The sequence below is a fragment of the Poecile atricapillus genome, chromosome 11 (genome assembly GCF_030490865.1).
Source record: "Poecile atricapillus isolate bPoeAtr1 chromosome 11, bPoeAtr1.hap1, whole genome shotgun sequence".
NCBI lineage: Eukaryota > Metazoa > Chordata > Aves > Passeriformes > Paridae > Poecile > Poecile atricapillus.
In genome coordinates, this window is record NC_081259.1 from 20,421,298 (window position 1) to 20,443,510 (window position 22,213).

The following is a 22,213-nucleotide window of genomic DNA, read 5'->3' on the forward strand; positions in this document are numbered from 1 at the left end:
TCACCACCTCCAACAGGCAGGAGATTAAATTCTCATGAGCTAACGTTTTTCTTCTGCAGGTTAATAAACCTCTCTCCACAGTTTCTTAAATGCATGTATTACACTATATGCATATTTAGAATCAGTAAAAACATTTACTGTCTTGTCTCGATATAATTTACAGGCACTCACAAGAGCACACAGCTCTGCATCTTCCTTCTACCACCCTTGAAGACCCATCAATAAACACGTTTTCCTCCTCAGGCCATAGAATGTCTCGCAAATCATTCCTTGCTCTAGTTTGCAGATCTATTACTTGAATACAATCATGGAATTTGCCTTGGCTCCCCTCCTCAGGGCCATTCAAACAGGAGGCTGGGTTAAAACTTTCCCTGCTTTTAAATTCTAAATCTTCCTGTTCTAATAAACAAGACTCATATTACAACAACTGAGAGCTGGTCATCTACTTAGAGACTCTCTCAGCTAACAAAGCTTTAATCTGGTGTGAAACTTTAACAATCAGGTAACCCCCCCTTGTCAGCTTTCGGAGCCTTAGCCACCATCAGAGCTGTGGCTGCACAGTTTTGCAAACAATGGGGCCAGCTTCTGGCTACCAGGTCTAACATTTTAGGAAAATAGTCAACAGGTCTCTGTGTTCTCCCATGCTCCTGAACTAAAATTTCTTTTGCATGACTTCTCCTCCTGTTCTCTTGATAACAGCAAATCATGCACATACTGCAACAACTTAACTTCTGAGGGTGGAGCAAACTCTCTTAACATTTTTCTTTTGTGAAGTTTGCCCAAACAAAACAGGTGACTTTGTATAAACATGATTTAGTTCAGCAGCAAGTAATGCCACTGCTTCAAGCCAATTACATTACATTTCTCTGTTTTTTAGTAACTAACCACTCCCCATCTCAATTTTTTGCATCAAGTCCATCCTAGGCGTATGGAGGTGACTAACAAATTAACTTCCATTAAGGAAACTCTAATATTTATAACATTTTATAACCTTTAACATTTAAAACTTTTATTAAGGAAAGAAACAAGATACTTTCCTTTAAAGTTTTGCCATAACTTCCACAGAGGAAGTGCATGACAAATACCCAGGCCTTCCATAGGACACTATTTTCACAAGGTTGTAGCTACAGAATTTGCTTTAAGGCTACAACAAACCACAGACTGGTAGGCGTGTTCCCCACAAGGTATGACTTGCCGCATTGGCTTCATAACTGAAATTTGCCAATTCTGGCTTTTTACAACAAAACATACAAAAAGCAGAGGGATGTGGTCTCCTCTAAACTGGAGCTATTCAGCTCTGCACAAAACCTCATGTAGACAAATTAATTAAATCTCCAAATTAATTTACTACAATTTTTACAATTCTTTCAGAGAAAGATGTGTTCAAACTTCTGAGCACACAGAAGAAACCACAATTCTCACAACTCTTTTGAACGATCAAAAAAATTCTTTAGATAATTTTCCCCGTCGGGGATAAAAATTAAGGTGAATCGAGAGGTCGTTGTTTTTACTAAGACACACACCTCTCCTCGATCCAGATTAACTTTAAAAGTTGACAACGGCTCTAGGTTGGTGGATATAATGAGAGCCTTTGACACTCTTAACAATCCATTTCTCTTATCTTCTGGACTTTCTCGACAGTCCAGCTGTTTTTGGCTTTTTTGCAGACATTGCCGTTTTCAGTGTCCTACGCCCTGAAGGCAGCACACTGATCCTTTCCCAACCGCTGTTTGGCTTGGGTCTCCCCTGCTGGGGAGAGAAAGCTTCTGCCACTTCCTTGTGGCCGATCCCGTCCCCTCTGTCCCGGGGGACCTCTTGGACCTTGCGGTTTTTCCCTCTTTGGCCTGAAAAAGGCCATCACCTTCGCCTTTCCTTCTTGTGCTCACTCTATTTACCACACACCGAATACCAGAGCCAGTTCCTGTCCTGCCACATTGTCCAAACAGCTCTTCCCCGCTCCAGTGCTCCCGGTGGGCATGGCCGGCAGCACCACAGGCGGCCAGGGCGTCCCGCAGCCTCAAAGGGCCGGCAGCTGCTGCTGCCCCTGCCCGGGGCCGGTGGGGTCAGGCACTGCCCAGTGCTGAGTCCCAGCAGCCTCACAGGCCCCTAGCCTGTGCTCCTGGTCCTGCACCTCCACTCCTGGTCCCTGCTTCAACCACATCTCTCCACACTCCTCATTAACCAATTTTGTTCCAGCACACTAACACAATCCATCCATCTCCTGTTGTCAAAGACTCTTTCTTGACTTCCCTTATTGCCCCCCCACCCCGGGCGTGGATTCTTGAGATCCCTTCTAGTTCCAGGGGGTGATATGATATGCTGATCCCTTCCCCCTACACCACTGTTATTCTCAGGTGGAGCTGTAGGAACAGCATTTCCCTGATCCCTTTGCCCTGGAAGGTGAGGATACAGGGACCTGCAGCTGCCCCTGGGTCAGCTGATAACACCGGAGGACAAGACGGGGGAAGGTGCTGAAAAACATTTTAATCTTCACTGTTTTCTTCTTCCCCCCTCCCCCTTTTTTTCCTCTTCCCCCCCTTTTTTTTTTTTTCTTAACACATAGATTTCTCTTGTTGTTTGTTTAAACCATATCAATCCACATTCCCTTTCAATCCATCTTTTCCAGTTCTCCTCTAGATACCTCCACAGAACTCAACACAAATGAATTCTGTGTTCTAAGGTGGCCATATTTGGCAACTTATACTCTGGCCATACATAATAACAATATTTTACCATTATTTCCATAGTTACCTCTGTGTGAATGCATAATCTGTCCCAAGATCTCAGCATTCTCCCCAAGGGACTCTCCGGGGCTATTATGGGATCGTCATCCCTTTTGCCAGGACCCCTTCCCGGCTGTACCCTTGCAACCCTCCATGGGTGCCCTGTTTAGCCTGTGCTACCCTCCATGGGTGCCCTCCCAGGCTTGCCTGTGCAACCCTCCCTGGGTGCCCTCCCAGGCTTGCTCCCAGAAGATCCCATTTTACTCACCGGTGAGATTTTCAGTGGTCCTTCCCTGTGGACTCTTCACGGACCCCCCTGGTCCGCCACTCATCTGTCTCCTGGACAGTCTCGGGAACCCAATCGATCGCCCGGTGCTGGCCGCCACCAAGGGGAGCTGATCACTGAAACTGGGTGAGGCGCGCCTTCAGCTCCGCTCGCTGCCTGCCGCCCCCGTCGGTGGAAATATCCCGGACCGAGCCCCCAAAAATTGTCAGGAAAATTAATCCACAAACACCAGAGGTTTATGTCCAAAAAGGAGACAGAGGAGTCCTTTTACTTTATTCGAATAAAGGGAGAGGCCATGGGGCATTCCCCTGGGGTCTCTCAAATTTTTGGAGGGCGCAGCCTCCTTTTTATCCTAATTCCCGGCCGCTTGTCCCTTCTCTCTTTCCCCATAGGCTGAGGTACTTGAGAGGTACAGGCTTCCCGGAACGCCTGATACCGGCGGCGATACCTTTCCCCCCCGCCAATACATAATCCCTTCTTAACTTTTATGGAATTCATAGTGTTCTGTCAGTGCCCCTTTGATCTTCTACTGGAATCCATCCCATTGCTTCTGTCGTCTCTCAATGATAGCTACATCTTATCAACTGACCCACAGCTTGTTTGTAAAGACAAGCTCATCATTCCTCTCACCACTGTTTCTGTTATCTCCTAGTGATAGTTTCATCTTATCAGCAGACTGACATCTTGTTTGTAAAGACAAATCTGTCATTCTTCTCATCCTGTTTGCTTCTAATAATAACTTTCCAAATAGTTACAATTTAGTTAGCACGAATCAATTCCATTTATTACAAGTGGCAGAGCACTGGAACAGCTGCCCAGGGAGATTGCGGAATCTCCCTCTCTGGAGACACCCCAAACCCACCTGGACACGTTCCTGTGTCACCTGCTCTAGGTGACCCTGCCTAAGATGATCTCTAGAGATGCCTTCCGTGAAGGCTATGTCAGCATTCTATGATTCTGTGCCATATGACTGATGATGTAGCCAGCAGCTAGTGTGAAGCCGATGCGCTTCTAAACGGCACTTCTAAGCTGCAAGGGATGGTATCCCGGGGTGTCGGAGGCACATGTGCGGCCATTCCGCAGCGGGAGCACTCCCGCCCCTGGCACAGGCACACGACACAGGCACAAGCACAGGCACAGGCACAAGCACAGGCATAGGCACAGGGCACAGGCACACGGCACTCCCGCCCCGGCACAGGCACAGGCGCACGGCGGCGCGCCGGGCGGGAGCGCGCGGAAGGGGCGGCCCGGCGGCGGACATGCCGGTGAGTTGTTTACGGTCCGCTGCACCGTGCCCGGTGCTGCCGTCGGCCACCGTGGGGGGCGGGGGGTGACGGAGCGGAGTAGCTGCCCTCGGTCTCCGGCCGCTCGGGCTCGCCGCTGCTGCCGGCCCTGCGTCCCCGCTCCACGTGGCCGCGTAACGCGCAGTGCGCTTTTCCTCTTGCCCCACCCAGTTGGCCAAAGACCTAGTGCATCCCTCCTTAGAGGATGAGAAGAGAAAGCACAAAAAGAAACGTCTTGTCCAGAGCCCAAACTCCTACTTTATGGATGTAAAATGTCCAGGTAAATATTTAAACATTTATTTAAATTAAGTTTATTTATTAAGCATTTATTTAAATCTTTAAAATGGTCATGCGTTATGGAAGGAACAAAACTAGTTTTGTATACTGTTCATCTTCATATAACGGTTAATAATTTATTTTTTTTTTAAATCTGCGTTTGGTTTATCTATTCTGTAGAGAAAAGGGTCTGTACATTGCTTTGGGTTTTTTAAAAATAAAAGTGTTTTCTATCTTTGGAGAAAGTTAATGTAAATAGACTTTTCTGGAGGTACTGGCATGAGAGCTTCTTTAGTTGGGTTTTTTCCCTTTATAAAACCGTTGCTAGCCCCCAGATTTACATGTATAAAAAGTGAGATTAAATGGATGCCTTAAAACATCCATAGCACAGGTATCAAACAGAAGCCAACATAGTTTTTCTCCTTTTGTAAGTTAGTTTTTGAAGAGCAACAGGAAAAGCTTTTGACAAGGATATATGCGGGGATACTGCACATATACATAGAAAATAAAACCTTCACAACTGCCTTTTTTGCATGTTGCTGTTAAGAACTAAGCTCGTATACAAGGGTTGTAAGATGTTGCCTACGCCCACTTTTCACAGATCTTCATTACTTTGGCTCAGAGACATCTGTATAATCAACTTCATTTTTATAAATTAAATGATGGGATTTTCTAGCACCATTACAGGAGTGTGCTCTGTCAGCTTTTTTATTCAGCACAGTTCTATCCATTATTGCCCAGTGTGGTAACTTCCTAGAAACTGCGGCAGCATAAGAAGATTCTAGGAGTAAGAAAACACTTCCTTACAATAGTGAATCTTCCTGACTTCGAAGCAGGGAATTGTTGATGTGCTCAGGTTTTCTTGTTATCTTATTCTTTCTTAGTAGCCTAGTTTTCTAAGAAGCTCTGAGACATTGTATTACATCTGAAAGTGAGGTAAATTAATTTAAACAGCTTGAAAGTAAATTGTGGTTGCTTTTAAACAAATAGAGGGTTGAAGGCTAAGCCTCTGGGGTTTTGGGTGGGTTTTCTACACTTTCTTCAAACCAGTATACATGAATGCATACACTGTGATACAGCTAGCGTCAACATAGGCCCACATGTCATTGGTTATCTTCATTATTGTTGGATCAATTGCTTTTTGTGTTTGAGGGATATATAGAGTAAAGCAGGAGTGTTTCAGTAATGATAGGATCCCACGCACAAGTCATTGAAAATAACAAATGGTTTTATATGTGCCTGGGTCAGTGGAATTGGAAGTTCCTACATAGATACACAAGTGGGTTGGGCTCGTTTCCCTGCTAAACCCAAAAACGTTAAAAACTCATCAACATGCAAGTTCACATTCAGTAGGGGAAAACCAAAATTTGCTGTGACTAAATTTTAGCTGTTAGCAGTTTTTCACAAAGAAAGATTTGTACAGTTACTTTTTGTGATTTAAACAGAGATCTGTTATTCTCTCTATTAGTACTTCTCCCTAGCAAGCAGACCTTTTGTCAGAGGACCCTCCTCACAACATGTATTCTTATCTTAGCTTTCTAATCCACATGTGCTGAAAATGCTATCTCTGCTTACCTTTACCTGTTTATTTTGTATATTCACATCCAGATTAAATCCTTTATAGGTTTTCTCCCTCCAAAAATACCTCTTGAATAATTAAAAATACTTTTCAGGAGAAAAAAATTGAAAAGCAGTGAAAATCACATTTTTAAGCCATGTATGAATGATTTCATTATTTCTTAAGTCACAGAATTTTTAAGTTGTAGACAAAAGCATTTCATAGGGAATTAGTGGAGTTATTCTGTGCAAATCTTTCCATATAAATATTATGTTAGTTTTGTATAATGCAACCAAGCCTTACAGGTACCAATTATTAAACAGAAAGCAAACACAGATTGGAACAGCACTGTTTATATTCCCAGCTGCCAGACTTTGTCAGCAGCAGTATGGTACTGTTACAAGTTAAATATTTCCCCAACTACATGGGTTCTTCTGTTCAGCAGAGAAGGTTAATCTATAACTGCTGAACTTCTGTGCAGGAGATGTGATAAGCAAATTAGGGATTGTCAGCCAGCAGGGTCTGTTGATTTTCATATGGGAGTCATACCAGTTTCTGTTACCTAACTTTCTTTCCTTTGCATGTAAGTAAAGGCAAGCACTTCAGAACACAACAGTGGTTTGCTTCACTTGGCTTGGTGTGTTGTGTAATGAAATACAGATGCATTTTGGACAAGTGTATTTAGAGTACCTGATTCAATTAATACATAAAAAAAATTATGCTAGAAATATCTGGTGGAAAGTTTCATAATGCTGTTTTTCAGGATGCTACAAGATTACCACTGTCTTCAGCCATGCTCAGACAGTAGTTCTATGTGTAGGGTGCTCAACTGTCCTGTGTCAGCCAACTGGGGGCAAAGCCAGGCTCACAGAAGGTAAGAACAATGTTACACAACCTAAATATGCCACTTACATAAATGCATTTTATAGCCTGCAAATATTATACCTTTGATTTTGGAAACTGATACCAGAACACTGATTTTGCAACTTGCTTAGAGTTGACTAGTAGAAACAGGCCCAGAATTGTGAGTTTTTCTTCAAATTCTTTGTTTTTATATGGTTTTAAATGTTTTTAAATGACTCTACAGATATGCCAGGCAGCTAAACACCTACATTGTCATCAAACACACTTCGTTTTAGGTGACTTGTCATTCCCTTCAGCTTATGTAATAAATACTGCTGCTGAACTCTGAGTTATGTTTAGAGTGTAAAAAAGTACCATCAAAGGAGTAGGGTACTTTTGCCAGGCTAAAGTAATTCTGTGCCACTGTGCCACTAATGGCCTGCCTGTTTCTTTTTAAGCAGCCCTACTGTAACGCAGTTCCCTGGCTCAAAGGAAATTAGTTTCATATAAATTATAAGGGAAGAAATAACCACTGATAGTGTAGATGCAGATAAGTGGTATAACACCAATATCTTTGAGCGCAGCCCAGTGTCTGGGGTGTATGAAAAGCACTGGAAACACTTTAGGATTTAAAAAATATAAAAATTAATCCAGATTTTATTAATTTATTGTTTAAAGGGCAAAAGGTAAACACATGTACAAATTACACATAGCAGTGCTTGTATAATTTGCTACTACACAGGGGTAGTAAACGTGAGGACAGAATACCTGAAGTAAGGCTGTTGAGCAGTTGAAATGGTAGCAACACACATAGCAGCTGTTTCAGTTTGGGGTTTGTATCACTAAGGGATGGAACAGTAGACTGAAATTTTAAAAGGCATCTGGAAGAAAACAAATAGTACACCTTAATCCTAAGATGAATTGTGTGACATTCATATTGTTCACATTGAGCTAAAGAAGACTTACAAGTGCTAAGTCTTCACCTCTTGCGGTACATGTAATTTAAACTTAATCCATTAATTTTTTACTTACATTGGATGGACAATTTTTCAAGGCAGTCTAACAATTTAAGGACTATCCATATCTACTCACATGATTTCTTTGCAGGCTGTTCATTTAGAAGAAAGCAACACTGAACAGTTCAGCATGTGATTTTTGGATCTGAGCTCCTGAAAGCCTTACTAGTTTAAAAATGCCTGTTACAACAAAAATGTAATTGTGATTGATTTTGTACAAATTACATGCTACTGCTGACTAATCTGCTGGAATCTCTTTTTCAATAAATGATCTGAAGTGCAAGTTTTTCCTGTAAGTTTGCAGACAACCGAGCTCTATTTTTATAATTTTACGTTTAAACTGTAAAAACCTTGGACTTCTGCATCCTGCCCCTTGTAAATCATAAACTACAGCAGTGTAATGCATATAGTGACAGAAACTGCTTTAAGAACGCATTGTGTGTATTTTATTACTGCAGCTGCCATAACTGCAAGGGTTGCAAAAGCTAGATAAGATTTTAAATGGCTCATTTACTTTCAATGTTGCTGTAATCCCTTCCCCATCTTGGGTAATATGGTGATAAATAAAAATGTAAAGTTACTCACTTATGTTCAGCTGTTTCTCTGGAATGCTTGGATTTTCCCTCCCTATAATTTGATCTGAAGACTGTACTTGGTATTCTAAACTGAGATTTCTATCAAAAAAAAAAAAAAAAAAAAAGATACTCCATTGCAAAGCACTGAAAACATTCAGTATAGAGAAGGCTATTGGCATATAAAAGTCATGGAACCACACTAAGAGGTGTGAATGGTTATCTAGGCACTAGTACAGCAAACCCAAGCATATTGTTAGTATTGAATACTGTTATTAAAAAATTGCCTTCTTGCAATAAGGAAAAGGGTTTAATTAGTTTTTGAAAGCCATGCCTTTCTAAATGGCTGGTAAAAATGGATTTTGTTTTTAACCATGAGAAAATATTCAAACAAAATCTTACATATATAATACCTCAAGTTATGTATCAACATCTCTTTAAAAGTATCCAGTCTCTTGGTGAGCTAATTATTGTTGGGATTTTCTAATTAACTAGTATTCTTTTTATGACTTTGAAAACTCAGACATGTCTAGTCATTAAAATAAAACCCTGGTACCACAATTTGTTGTGTTTGCAAGGTAAGTTTTATTTCTGTTATTTCAAACAGCAAACATGTAATTACCATATGCAGAAGGAGGTGTTTGATACAGAAACAGGTGTACCAATGGAATACACATGCCTTCTAAGAAAAGTAGAGGTTTATGTCAGTGCCACTCACAACAAAGGTTCACTGACAAGTAAGTTTATCGTGGAAGCTGCTTTTAATTGACCAGTTTCCCATATACAATGCAAGCCCATCAAATTACTGGTTTTAGAGCAAAGATCAAAGTAGCAATATTAGTTGTGACCTGAATACCTATGCTAAGGCCAGATTGATTCCTAGTCTCTCATATCTCTGCCTTCTCTGCCCTAAAAGATAAGAACTCATGATTAATTTAATACCAAAGCAGACTGTAAGGGACCCATTTTGTTCCAGGTAGGAGAAGATGAAATGTAGACATCAGAGCATCTCTAGTACTACACATGTAACATTACAGGCTTTTTAAAAGCCTTAACTTACAGGAGACCAAGTATAAAGAACACAGTGTACAAAAAAAAAAAAAAATTGGTGGCTAAACATATTCTGTGTGGGGAGTGAGACACTGGCATTAATATCGTGGTATTAGCAAAGCCTTAGCTTTTACCCCTTATTCATTTTTATACATACTTCAAGTATTTACATTTGTTAATGTTTGGTCTTATGCAAACAGACGTAACAGTAAACCTACACCTTCTACAATCTCAATCTTTGTGTAAATCCACACACAACAATCAGCAAGTGAAACTTAATTTCTGCCAAGTATGCAGAATGGTTTTAAAAAATAAGAAATACCATTTGCAAAACAGGTGTATCATATGTTCAAAATCCTAAAATAAGTATTACTTTTCAGATTTTCTGTATCTAAAATATTGTGTTTGGTCTATTTCTATTCAGATGTTCAACACAAAACCAGAAGTTCTTATTCTCATTCCCTATCTAAAAGTAGCACTGAATTCTGCTGTTTACCCAGTCAGTAGGTGCTCAAGGCTGGGGGAAGAACCCCAGTACTTCTATATTGGAACTGTCAGACTGAAACACAAACCTTAAAACAGTTCTGGATTTTGGAAAACTTGGGGTTTTAATTGGGAATTGGCATTACTGGAACTAATTGGAATGGAGTAAGCTCTGCTGAGACTAATTAAAAAACCCAGATGGGCCATGCTAAAACTAAGGGCAAATGGAGAGGTATTTAGAATTAGAATTTAGAATTAGAAGGTAATTGCTAACTATCCTAGATGTAGAAGCTGACTCATCTGGGCTTGGGAGGGAAAACAGGGAACTGATAAGGATCTTCGAAAACCTAAGACAATTGTAAATCAAAAAACTCATTAAAACAGGAAACTAGGATCCCAGCCAAAGGCCCATTGGGCCCATTTATCATTTTTCCCTGAAAGGTAGGAAGGTCAAAATGAAGAGAAGCTGTATACCTTCCTCTCTTCCAGGACCCCTACTCATAAAAAGACCACCGACCCATTTCAAAGAACAAACCATGCATGCTTAATTGCCTTTTTCCTTATTAGCATGAGAAGCACAGAGTGGGTTAGGAATATGTATTTGTATTCAATACTTCTGTAAATAAAAAGCATGTAATCACCTGTACTCGGGGCCATGCCTATTAGGGGTGACCCAGCAGCAGTCCAGCGATGACTAAACATATCCTTTCTAACTAAAACAGAGAGTCTTTGTCCATCATTGTTGGATATTGATGCTAGATCATATCCATATTTTTTGTAAATCAAGACAAAACCAAAGACTTCAGAAGAAGAGATAATTTATTGCCTGACCAATGAAAGTTAATTCAGAAGTATTCTCTCTGTTGTTTTCACTAATTGGATATTCTTGAGATAAAGACAATACATTATTAATAAATAAAAAAGAGAAATTTTGGTGAGTGGGCCAGAAACTCCAAGCAAATAATTTTCAAGGTACAACAATGATTGTAATTATGAAAAGTATACTAAACTAGTCTTACTAGCTCCAATTTAAAATGTAGGTAAAGCACTGACTCCTCAAAATACTAAATTTCCCAGTTTCTTGGTCTTGGGTAATAAATATTATCACAGGCATAGTGGGAACAGAGATGGAAGCATGATGTAGCATCACAGGGCAGGTAACAACTATGACGATAATACTAAAAGAAGCATGGTTGTCTTCTGCTAGATGCTATCCAAGACATCTTGCTCCTTAAATTCAGAGAAGCAGAGCTGCTAAGCAGTGCAGGAAAGGAAGTAGTGAAACCTTTCCTGAAAGATACTTCTGTTTTGTCTCAGCCTGGAAATACTGTCTAATGTAACTGCAGGGGAAGTGAGGTGAGGGTAAATCTTTGAGATTCAAATCAATTCAATTGAAATTCAAGATCACAAAGATCTCCCATGCCATTGTGAAATATGTAAAATGAACACTTCAGATGCTACTTTATTCCTATCATAAAACGGAAGATTAGAAAATCTCACACCTCTAGTCTCACATCCAACTCTGGGCCCCTCACTTCAAGAAAGACATTGAGGAGCTGGAACATGCAGAGAAAGGCAGTGGACATTCTGCCTTCTCTGGGGGAAGGGTCTGGAGCACAAGTCTGATGAGGAGAAGCTGAAGGAGCTGGGAGTGTTAAGCCTGGAGAAAAGGAGGCTCAGGGGTGACCTTATCACTCTCTACAGCTCCCTGACAGGAGGCTGGAGCCAGGGGAGTTTGACCTCTTCCCACAGGGAACAAATGAATGGACAAGAGGACATGGCCTCAAGCTGTACCAGGTGAGGTTCAGGTTGGACAACAGGAAAAATTTCTTCACAGAAGGGGTGGTCAGCCATTGGAAGGAGTTCCCAGGGAGGTGGAGGTGTCCCCATCTCTGGATGCAGCACTCAGAGCTGTGCTGCAGCCACTGTAGCCGTGTTCCACTGGTGAGACTTGGACTCCTGACTTCAAGAATGGGCTTTAAGTTGTATTGAACTATTTGACTTCCTAATTCCTGTTTACAAGGGAATATCTACACTATGGAATACAGTTTCGTTTCTGGCTACCAAGTTAGCATGTAGATCACTCAAATGGGACAGTTTGACAGCTTGCCACGCTGTGCTATTGGGGTGGGTTTGACTCTAGAAATAATACCTTTATTGCACAGCAAACTAATTTCACACATTCTCTGTGTCCAATAAAAATGGATGACAGAACATCTAAATTACAAAGAGTTTCACTTACATTGCCTCTAGATTCATTCTTTTCTAGCTCTTAATCCACAGCTCTGATAAAAGCCTGCTTCTGGTATAAGTCTGCGTTTTGGAGGTAGCTTCAAGGTTTGGGTTTTGTTGTTTTTTTAAGCAAAGAAGGGAAGTGGTATGTGAAAACAAAAAGCAATGGTGACACATTTTTTCTTTAGAAAGTAATACTGAATAATTTTGGCAGACTGGAACTGTGCGAGTAACAAGCAACCTATTTGTGTGCTCAAGTCAAGATGTGAATTTTTCCAAAAGTTTAATGTTTAAGGTAGATAATTTGCACTTAGTGCAAAAAAAAAAACAAAACAATTTTTTTAATCTTGGTCAAGTGTTTCACTAGTTGATAAAAATTACCTGCTAATATAATGATAATTTATGCAGGTACTACAGAAAGTCACCTTTGACTGTTACATTCTCATTTTCTGTGAGTTAAGAACTTCCCTGAGATTAATTCCAGTTACACGTAAGTTTAGCACCACTAGCAGAGGTTAATTAAGTGATTTTTTTTATGCTTTTTCTTCCCATATTCTTAGGAACTTGAAATCAAATTACACCCTTCTCCCTTTGTTTTTCAGTACATTGAGTTCAGTCACATACATCTCTTTTAGTCCATATATTGTGCCCGTTTTTCTTTATCAAATTCCCTTGCAATCTTTAAGGCAGTGCTGTTGAGCGAAACTGACTGCATATTACAGATAATAGTGACAATGACTCCTCTTGGGGGTGCTACTGGCCAAGTACCCAGAGCTTCAGTATCCAGCTCTTCAGGCAGAATGAGGAGGACACTGCTGGCCCCCACGGCCCCCCCAGTATGGGATGCGTAGTGTCTCTGCTGTCTGCAGCAGCCATACTGTTGGTTTTTCTCTACCACAGCCCAAGCCATGGCGTATTTACCATCCCTGTCCCACGACACTTCTGTTTTTGGCACTGGGGTCCACATCATTGCAACCGTGCCTGGCTTGAGGTACCCTGGAAGAAGTTTGCAATTCCTGTTTTTAAATTGTCCGGCTTGATAACTGTACAACAAGGCATTTCCAAATTTCAGGAGGTCACCTACTGAGGACAGAAAGCCACCACCAGCCCACTTGTAAGAGTTGTCCACATATGGTGCATTTACCAGCCGTCCCTTTTTGTTGTAAACGTAACACCTAAAAATTCAAGAAAATTCATCTTGTCATTCTCATGTACTATGCACAATGATTTTAAGCTACGCTACCTTAAAAGAGCAGACAGAGCATGTATTAGCTTGTTCTTGCAACCATTTAGGGGAATTTTAAAATATATTTTTAAAATATATTTATTGCAGAAAAAAATATCAACAAGTAATTCAGACAGAAAAACAAAAATTAAGGTGACTTCTTAGGTTAGAAGCTTAACTTCAAGAAAAGTACTAATCCTTCTGCTTAGTCTTAGGATATACTAAGAATAAAGACAATATACAAATAAGAGATGGGACAGAAATAGATCAGCCAACACAGATTTTTTTCTTAAATCCCTATACTAGATATGAAGAGTTTTAAAGAACAAGGAATTCTACAGCTGAAGCTTAGGTGACTGCTCTGAGACAGTAGTTTCCATTTATGGCTGATTTCCCCCCACTGCCCCATTATGGCTGCCGTACTCTACAACAAAGCAAGAGGCATTAACACAAATTAGAAACTTGCATAACACAAATTAGAAACTGCCAACCAGAGCTGCAGAATAAACTGTCAGGTACAATACAACAGAAATGCAGAACAAAATATACTTTTGAAAGAAACAGTCCAATCATGACTTGATTGATTTCATACAACGTGTGAAAAGGACTTGTTGAATAAGTATATAGCCCAAGGAATTTCAACCTTTAATCTTTCACCAAATAAGGTCCATGTACTACTTGAAGAGTTACGAAATGGAAAAAACCTACTCAGATTCCACTTGTATTTGAAAGCCTTTTAGCAAACTTCTGAATAACTTATAACACTGAAAGTCTGAGCTTGAAACAAAGGAAGAATGATGAATCCAGATCCAGGATGCAAGACTACCGTCAATTCTGACAGTGAGTTAGTATCTTGTCCCCATAATGAGTGTTTTGATTACAAAAAAGCCCTGTTACAAAGACATTGACTTAAACCTCTAAAAGATCTGGAACATGGATTTTAAAGCATTTTCTTATTGAATGAATATAGTATACCCAAACCATTAAACAAACCTTAATGCATCAATACATTCTATTTTGAGGCATCAAGCTCCAATTTGTAGAAGCAAACCCATTAGTTTTGCTTAACCGTAAGTACCTATAAAAAGACTCCCAGAACAGCATCTGTCCAAATTCTTTGATCCCTCCCATATTTCAGTTTATAAAAAGGATGAACATACACATGTTCTAAAAAGCCTCGACTGTACAGGATTCATAATTTATGAGAACATCGCTATCATTCAGATAAGCCTCTGAGCCTACAGCCAGAGAGCCTCTGAAATTTTGCAAGCAAACTAAACACCAGCACAAAGCATCTCAGAATAGATCAGTAAAACTGTGCACACACTTTCAATATATACTTGTACTTAGTATAAACCTCAGCTTCAACATGTTCAGTATTCTTTGAGAGCATTTTAGAAACCAGACTTTTTAAAAGTCTGAGTCTCATTTTCATGGGACTGTTACTAGAACCATTTTGTCATTCAACAAATGAATTCTTGTCCCACACCAAAATTTAACCAGGGAGTCAATAATCAATTTCTGAGCCCAGACAGAAAGTTGATAAAATAAGACAAGAAACTCTAGCCTAATCCACTATATTGGAATGGGTTATCCAGTTACATAAATTTCCCTCAGCTTGTTGTTTTGTGAGCGTCTTTTGCTTTCTTTGTGTAGGAGTGAGGGGGGCAGGGAGAGTTTTGGGGTTTTTTTCCTATGTTAAATTAATTTAAAATTCAATTGGTATTAAACATAATTTTAATTCTGGTCAAGATTCATACTGAAATTTGATTTATGATTACCTTGTGTTACTGTGAGACTACTACAATTCCATGGAACCCTTTAAATGCCAGTATATTAAGCAAATTAAGGTAACTATATATTCCAACATAATCTAGTTACTCCTTATTTTATTTGCATTTATGTGCTTACTTGTACCCAAAGTAAATATAAACTTTGAAGTCACCCCTATTACTCCCCTCGCCTCTCATATTCACACTTAGAACAAGAAATACTTATTTCTTATTCTGTAATTTTACATGCTAATTACAGAACCTATACCATGGCCTTGGAACCAGCTACATGAATAATGTTGAGGTAACATACAGCACTTCATTCAAATGTCATTCATTCAAATTCTGGGAAAAGAAAAATCACACATTCTTAATTCAGCTGTCCTAATTAAAATAGAAAGGGCAAGAGAGTTGTGGAAAAATTAAGAGTTGTTCCACCCCTGTTTACCTTGCTCTGTTATATATCATTGCTTCATTGTCATCCAGGACAGTTGACAGCATATCCAAATCACGAAACATTTTCAGCATATAATCTGTAAATTTTTGTCCTGAAGCTCTCTCCACAACAGCACTTAAGAGAGTAAAGCCATACGTTGAGTACAAGAACTGGCTACCTTGAAGAAACAGTGAGAAAGGGAAAAAAAACCCACGTTAATTGCATGATGCTTAAATGGAATCATATGTGCAAATCAAACTATATATAGCAATTAATAATAAACCATTGATCCTAGCCTAGGAAATTCTGTACTGCAGCAGACACAGATCCTGGTAAGAGAACAGCACTAAAACCTTCCAGGGATCTCTGTGCACAGTCAGGTTTCATGCCAAGATGTCAACGCTGACATTTAACATCCTTTCCCATGAGACTTACCACATCGGGTCTAACATGTCTGGATTTGGAAAGCTGACACAAGCCATAAAATTACTGCTTAAAAGATGCTCAGCTATGTAACTTGTTTGTGTGTCCATACCACAAGAGAAGGGAAAACAAGAGAAGTATTCACATTCATCACTTTTAGCACAGTGTTTCTAGTTCTAGAATATCCCAAAAGATTATATGAACACAAGCATGTATATTATTTAAGACAATAGAATTTATTTACAAAACAATGTTTCATTTTAAAAAAATCTCATCGTTATGCTAATGCCTTCTATGAAACATTTACATATTGAGCAATTGCTAAAGTGCCTACAGTTGAGACAGATCTCTTACTTGAAGTGGTTCCTAGAGCTCTCCAAGATGGTGAGTTTTCAACTTTTCCCTCTTCCTACCCCTCTCCCCTTAAATGCACATTATTTACTGTTTCTCAGCAATACGTATACTTTACCTTAACCTAACTCATTTAAAACTTACACCCAAAGTTCCTCAAAGTCCTCTCTAGACCTAATTTAAATAATCCAAATAATAAATTATTTCAGTAATTCTGTGATTCTGTGTTTTTCCTGTAGATTTTTTTAGGTCTGATTTAGTGCCTCAGTAAAATTTTAGCTTTTGGTTCCTATCTAGAACATGACTACAGCAAGTTGGTATCAGCTTACAAAATGCTTTGTAGATACAAATTTGTTACCAGAATTACATTCTGCTTTAGCATTTATAAATCCACTAACTGGTGTGTTTCAGAGCACTTACTGCTCCTGGGAGAAATGTCTTATACATAAATATTACATGACCAGATGCTTCGTGCAGAACAGACCAAATACTTCTCTGCTGAGCTTTTAATGAGGCATGTGGAAGAAAAAAAAAAGGGAGGGAAGCAGAACAAAGCAAAACCCCCACACAAACTCTTCTCTGGACTCTACTACCATCATTACACTTAAAACTATTTGGAACAAAACTCACCAAAAGAGCATATTTTGTCTGCATTAATAGGAACTCACCTGGTTTAAAGAATAAAGGATCATTTTTAAATATCTTCAGTGATTCAATCACACTTTCAAATTTTTCCTTCAAATAATACTCTTCCTGTTCAAATTCCTTGTTGTTCCTGCCAGGCTTTGAATGTTGGATTTTTGTCTCACTATTATGTTCTTTCTTCTGTTTGACACAATCAGTTTTTTCAATCCCTTTACCTTCTTTTTCTTTTTGTTCTTTATCCTGACAGGATTTTGTTAGCTTAAGTTCTCTGTTTGCCTTTTCCTTTTCTTCTTTAACTTTTGTAATATCTTTTTCATAGTGACGAATCCCACTCAAGTGTGAAACTAACAGTCTTGTGGTAATAGTGACCTAGGTAGACAGAATTATGTGAGCTCTCTTCACTAAAAGAAAAACACTAAATCACCAGAAAAGTAAAATTCACCATGACAAAGAACAGACAAAGGTGTAAGACCTTTTAAATATCATCTATTAAACACAGTATTAAAAAAAAAAAAAAAGTATATATGTGGACACTACACACTTGATATAAAAGTGAAGATCCAAATATGCTTTTTTGAGCAGGAAACATCAGTACTTGTCTAAATGATTTTGAGTGTTTTGTAGGTCCAGATTAGGCACCTGTACACAGATAGCTATGCAGTGACAGGAACAAAAATAAAAAAAACCTCTTACCAGTAAACAATTACATACCTTTTCACCCTCATAGACCTTTTCTGGAAATTCAGGGACATATTTCTGCACTGGAGCATCTAAATCTAGTTTACCCTCTTCCCACAATTTAGCAACAGCCATCATTGTAAGACACTTGCTGATACTGGCGATACGCATGATGGTCTCTGGCTTACACACCACACGGTTCTCTACATCAGCATAGCCCAAACCTTTAAGGAAATAAAAACACTCTGGTAAATCCTTTGCACAGAGTCATGCTGAATTAATTATATGCAATGAATTAAATTTACTGGCCCTTTAAAATATTTTTCCTCCAGCTAAACTGGGACACAAAGCATTGGACTATCCTAGCCCCTGCTTCAATTCAGTTAATAACATTTTACTGTAGTAACAGCAGTTAATCACAGACCATTGGATTAGACAATGGCATCCCAAGTTGCTGATTAAGACTACAACAAACATTATGATAAATGAGATTAAAGATTAAGCCAAAATTCACACTCCTTAGGTTAAATTTTCAGTGTAGTAAACCCAAAGAGACCAAAACCTAGATCATGAAATAACTGACCAGAAACATTCCTTTTATTGTTCTGAATTAATGGCTGAAGCAGTAAAGGGTCTTATTTTACCAATACAGAAACTGAGGGAGGAAATCACTCACAAATTCATCCTAATTACGGAACTGTAGGTTTCACAAAACTGAGGGGTTACTATGTTTCAACATCACTCAGCATGACTTCCATTAAAATACAGCTTAACAGTCTCTGTAACAGTGTTTTCCTATGTAACCAACCCACATGTCTGGTAGCAAGAACTGGGTTAATAAGGCATTATCAAGCTGCCGAACTAGTCTTCAGTTTGAGCCAGGTTTGAAGAAAGTGCAAGTGATGCTGCAGCATAAAAGCAAGGAAATGCAGCAAGGACATGATTGCAGTTTTCAGTACAAGAAAGGCCTGCAAGCAACACTCCTCTGTCTATATAAAACTGCAGTCTAACAGAGAACTGCTCAGGGAAAACCCCAAATCTTGGCAAAGTACAAGAACTAAAACAGATGACATGCCATTTGCCCAAGACCCTTTCTCTTATATAGCTGCTACTCAAGAACCTGGTGCTTGTCAATGCAGATGCTTTTCTCCCTGGTGAAAACACTTCTAAACCTCACACAGTTCCCATCATCTAGAAAACAGGTTTAGTACTGTGGTCACTGTATACATTACACCTGTTCCTACTTTGCCCCCCATGGAGAGAGGAGACCCAAACAACCCAGAACTGGTCTTTTTGAAACTCATGAAGATTTTTCTGAGAACAGATACACATTTTGATGGGTTTTTTATAAACATCAAATGTCTACATGATATGAGAAGTACTAACAGACTCTACTTAAAGCTAAACTGTGCAACCAGAAAAATCAATTGCAGTTTCTGTAAGGATAACACCTGTTAAATCTCAGTACCTTCCCAGTAAAATTACACCTCAGCCCACAAACAGGCCATCAAATGTGAGCTGTTATTCCTTTGACTACTAAGGAAGCTCCTGTGGGGAGAACAGTTCTTTTTCTCTTACATACAGGGCTATCAGACCACTGTACAGCTATATGCCCAAAGTACATTCAAAGGCTAATCTGAAAAATTAGTGGAAGAAAGGTTCTCCAATCTAACTGTTGAGACATACTAGCATATTCAGGAAGTTAACAAATTAACAATTCCTGGAAACTATTGAAGTTTCCCAAGGAAAGTGTAATTTGATACTACATAAACACACATTTCTGGTTACTGTCCAGAGACATTATGGATGGGATATCAAGCAGATGAAATCCCAGATTAGCTTGTTGAATTGGTAATTTTTAAAATGTTCATCAGTTCTTGACAGTATGCACAACTACTACTCCCACATACTAACCTTCTGACCAGACTTCCTTTCCATCTACAGAAACTCCAACTAATATACCTGGGATTCCTGCTTCGTCCTGCCAAAAAAACACAAACAAACAAAACAAACAAACAAACAAAAAACAACATAAGAGATTTAGAAATATCTTTACAATTAAAGAAACACCTCCTCCCAGGAGGTTCAAGCCCTTGAACTGAAAAAGCTATAAAAACCGTACAAATAGACCTGGGCATTGTTGTCAAATTATATTTGAAATTTTGTTATGTACCAGTTTGGTTCTGGTACAAACTGCTTTTGCAAAGCTGACATTTTAACTCAGCTGTTGGGGAAAAATATACCTAAGAAGAATAGCAAGGTAATAGTTTTGCTTTAATAATTCAATTAAATTGCTGAACGGAATATGCAAAAGAAACAAAACATGGCACAGTTAATACGCAACCGGCAAATTGCATCACCAATTGGCAGGCAAGATTTCAAAGAAGCTTCAGCTGGATTTTCAAAGTAACTACTACGTGCTTTTAAAACACAGTCACAGAATATCCTGTGTTGGAAGGGACCCACAAGGATCTTAGAGGCCAGCTCCCTGCATAGAACTCCAGGAATCCCACCCTGTGCCTGAGAGCGTTTCTCAAAGGCTCCTTGAGCTCTGTCAGCCTTGCGAGTCATAGCCACTTCCCTGGGGAGCCTGCTCTGTGCCTGACCACACTCTCAGTAGAAATCTTCTCTTAATAGCCACCTAAACTTCTTCTGACATAATTTCCTGGCATTGCCTTGTCACAGAACGCAGAGTTCAGTGCCTGCTCCTCCGCTTCCCCTCATGAGAAAGCTGCGGTCCGCAGTGAGGTCTCCTCTCCTCCAGGCTGAATAAAGTGCCCTCGGCCGCTTCTCCTATGGTTCTTGCCTCTCCTTCCTACAGATTTTAAGGCCTCCCTGTTGTTCTCAGATGCCCCATACTGTGCCACACTCCCACAGACCACTGTATCAAGCTGGCCTAAGCTGCGCCCGCACCGATAGCCTTCAGCCGTCCCCCCGCTCAGCACCTTGATCCTCCGCACCAGGTCCCTGCTCCTCTCCACGGCCGCGCCGAAGCCCCGCGGGGTCGGCGGCGGCTTCTCCTCCCGCCCGCTCTCTGACTCCCCTCCCGCCGGCGCCGCCCGAAGCCCCAGCGCCAGCCCCAGAGCCAGCCCCCAGCCCCATGGCCGCGCCCCGGCCCCGTCGCCCTCCCTGCGGGGCGCGGGGAGCCGCCCAAGAGCCGCCGCCCGCCGCAAGGCCCGCGCCAGGCCCGACATGGCCGGGGCGGACAAGGCACCGCCGGGCCACAGGCGCCGCCTCGCCGGGCCGAGCCCCGAGCGCATCGAGCGCCGCCGCCTCAGAAGCGGTGCTGCCGCAGCGGCGGGAGCGGGGCAGCGGCGGGACAGGCCCCGGGGCAGGGGCGGGACAGGCCCCGGGGCAGGGGCGGGACAGGCCCCGGGGCAGGGGCGGGAGCGGGGCAGCGGCGGGACAGGCCCCGGGGCAGCGGCGGGAGCGGGGCAGCGCAGCTCGCCCGTGTTCACCACGGGCTGCAAATGGGTTCGCTCCGCGCAGCGGGACTCGCCGCACTCGGGCCGCTCCCCCGGGGCTCGGCAGGACTGGCCGGACAGGGCGATGAACAGAATCACAGGAAGACCTCTGAGATCAGCGCTAACATCACCTTATCAACTAGACCATGGCACTAAGTGCAACTCCCAGTCTTTCTTTGAATACCTCCAGGGTCTACATGACTCCAAGACCTTTCTGATCAGCCCGTTCCAATGGCTCTCTTCCAGTGAAGTAATTCTTTGTAGTGCCCATCCTAAACCTTCCCCAGCATAGTTTAAGACTATGTCCTCTCATCCTGTCACTTTGTCATGAATAAAATCTCTCAAGAAATCCACCCCGGTTAAAATACTGTGTTTAGTTATGTACAGTTAATGTTCTTATCCCATTTGTAAACCTTGTACCCCTTGTTTACTCCGATGCTTATTAGTAATGTTAATTACTTACCAGTTTCTGAAGTGTTTTAACGGTTCTTACCAGACATTCCTGTACCCTTTCCCTTACTTCCCTGCTACTATGTAACAGAGCTGCTCCCATGGGGGCTAAATCAAACTAACAAAAGCAACCCATTAGAAAGGTATGCCACAGAACCAGGCAACTCCCATGGATGCTGTGCCACACTACAACAAAGAAACTCCCAGGAAGCTGTGCAACCAAGTAATATGCAAACTAAGGCATGCAAGACACCAAAACAAAGAGCTAACAGAGGAATAAAAGGACAAGGAAACATATTCTAGCAAGCTATGATGAAAGATCATCTCCCTGCATCACCTAAGCCTGCTTAGAAATCATCTTCCTACATCACCATGACCTAAAGGACTGGAAAGGACTGACACCCCTAGACAGCAAACCGGAACAGGCCTCCTGGCTACTCTTGTGAG

General features: G+C 40.9%; 2 protein-coding genes across 2 annotated transcripts; one reads left to right on the plus strand and one right to left on the minus strand.

The window, feature by feature from the left end:
• The first annotated feature begins 4,126 nt into the window (after positions 1-4,126).
• On the plus strand, positions 4,127-8,569 carry LOC131582940 (small ribosomal subunit protein eS27-like). Its single transcript, XM_058846557.1, has 4 exons — positions 4,127-4,274; positions 4,464-4,572; positions 6,890-7,000; positions 8,077-8,569. The coding sequence occupies exons 1-4, from the start codon at positions 4,269-4,271 to the stop codon at positions 8,103-8,105; spliced, it is 255 nt and encodes an 84-aa protein (XP_058702540.1). The 5' UTR covers positions 4,127-4,268; the 3' UTR covers positions 8,106-8,569.
• Positions 8,570-10,891: 2,322 nt separating this feature from the next.
• Positions 10,892-21,197, minus strand: LACTB (lactamase beta). The gene is made up of 6 exons (XM_058846556.1): positions 20,798-21,197; positions 19,767-19,833; positions 17,886-18,076; positions 17,198-17,543; positions 15,768-15,933; positions 10,892-13,497 (listed from the first exon to the last, which is right to left on the minus strand). Exons 1-6 carry the CDS (start codon positions 21,110-21,112, stop codon positions 12,954-12,956), a joined length of 1,629 nt encoding a protein of 542 aa, XP_058702539.1. The 5' UTR covers positions 21,113-21,197; the 3' UTR covers positions 10,892-12,953.
• Between the last annotated feature and the right edge of the window lie 1,016 nt (positions 21,198-22,213).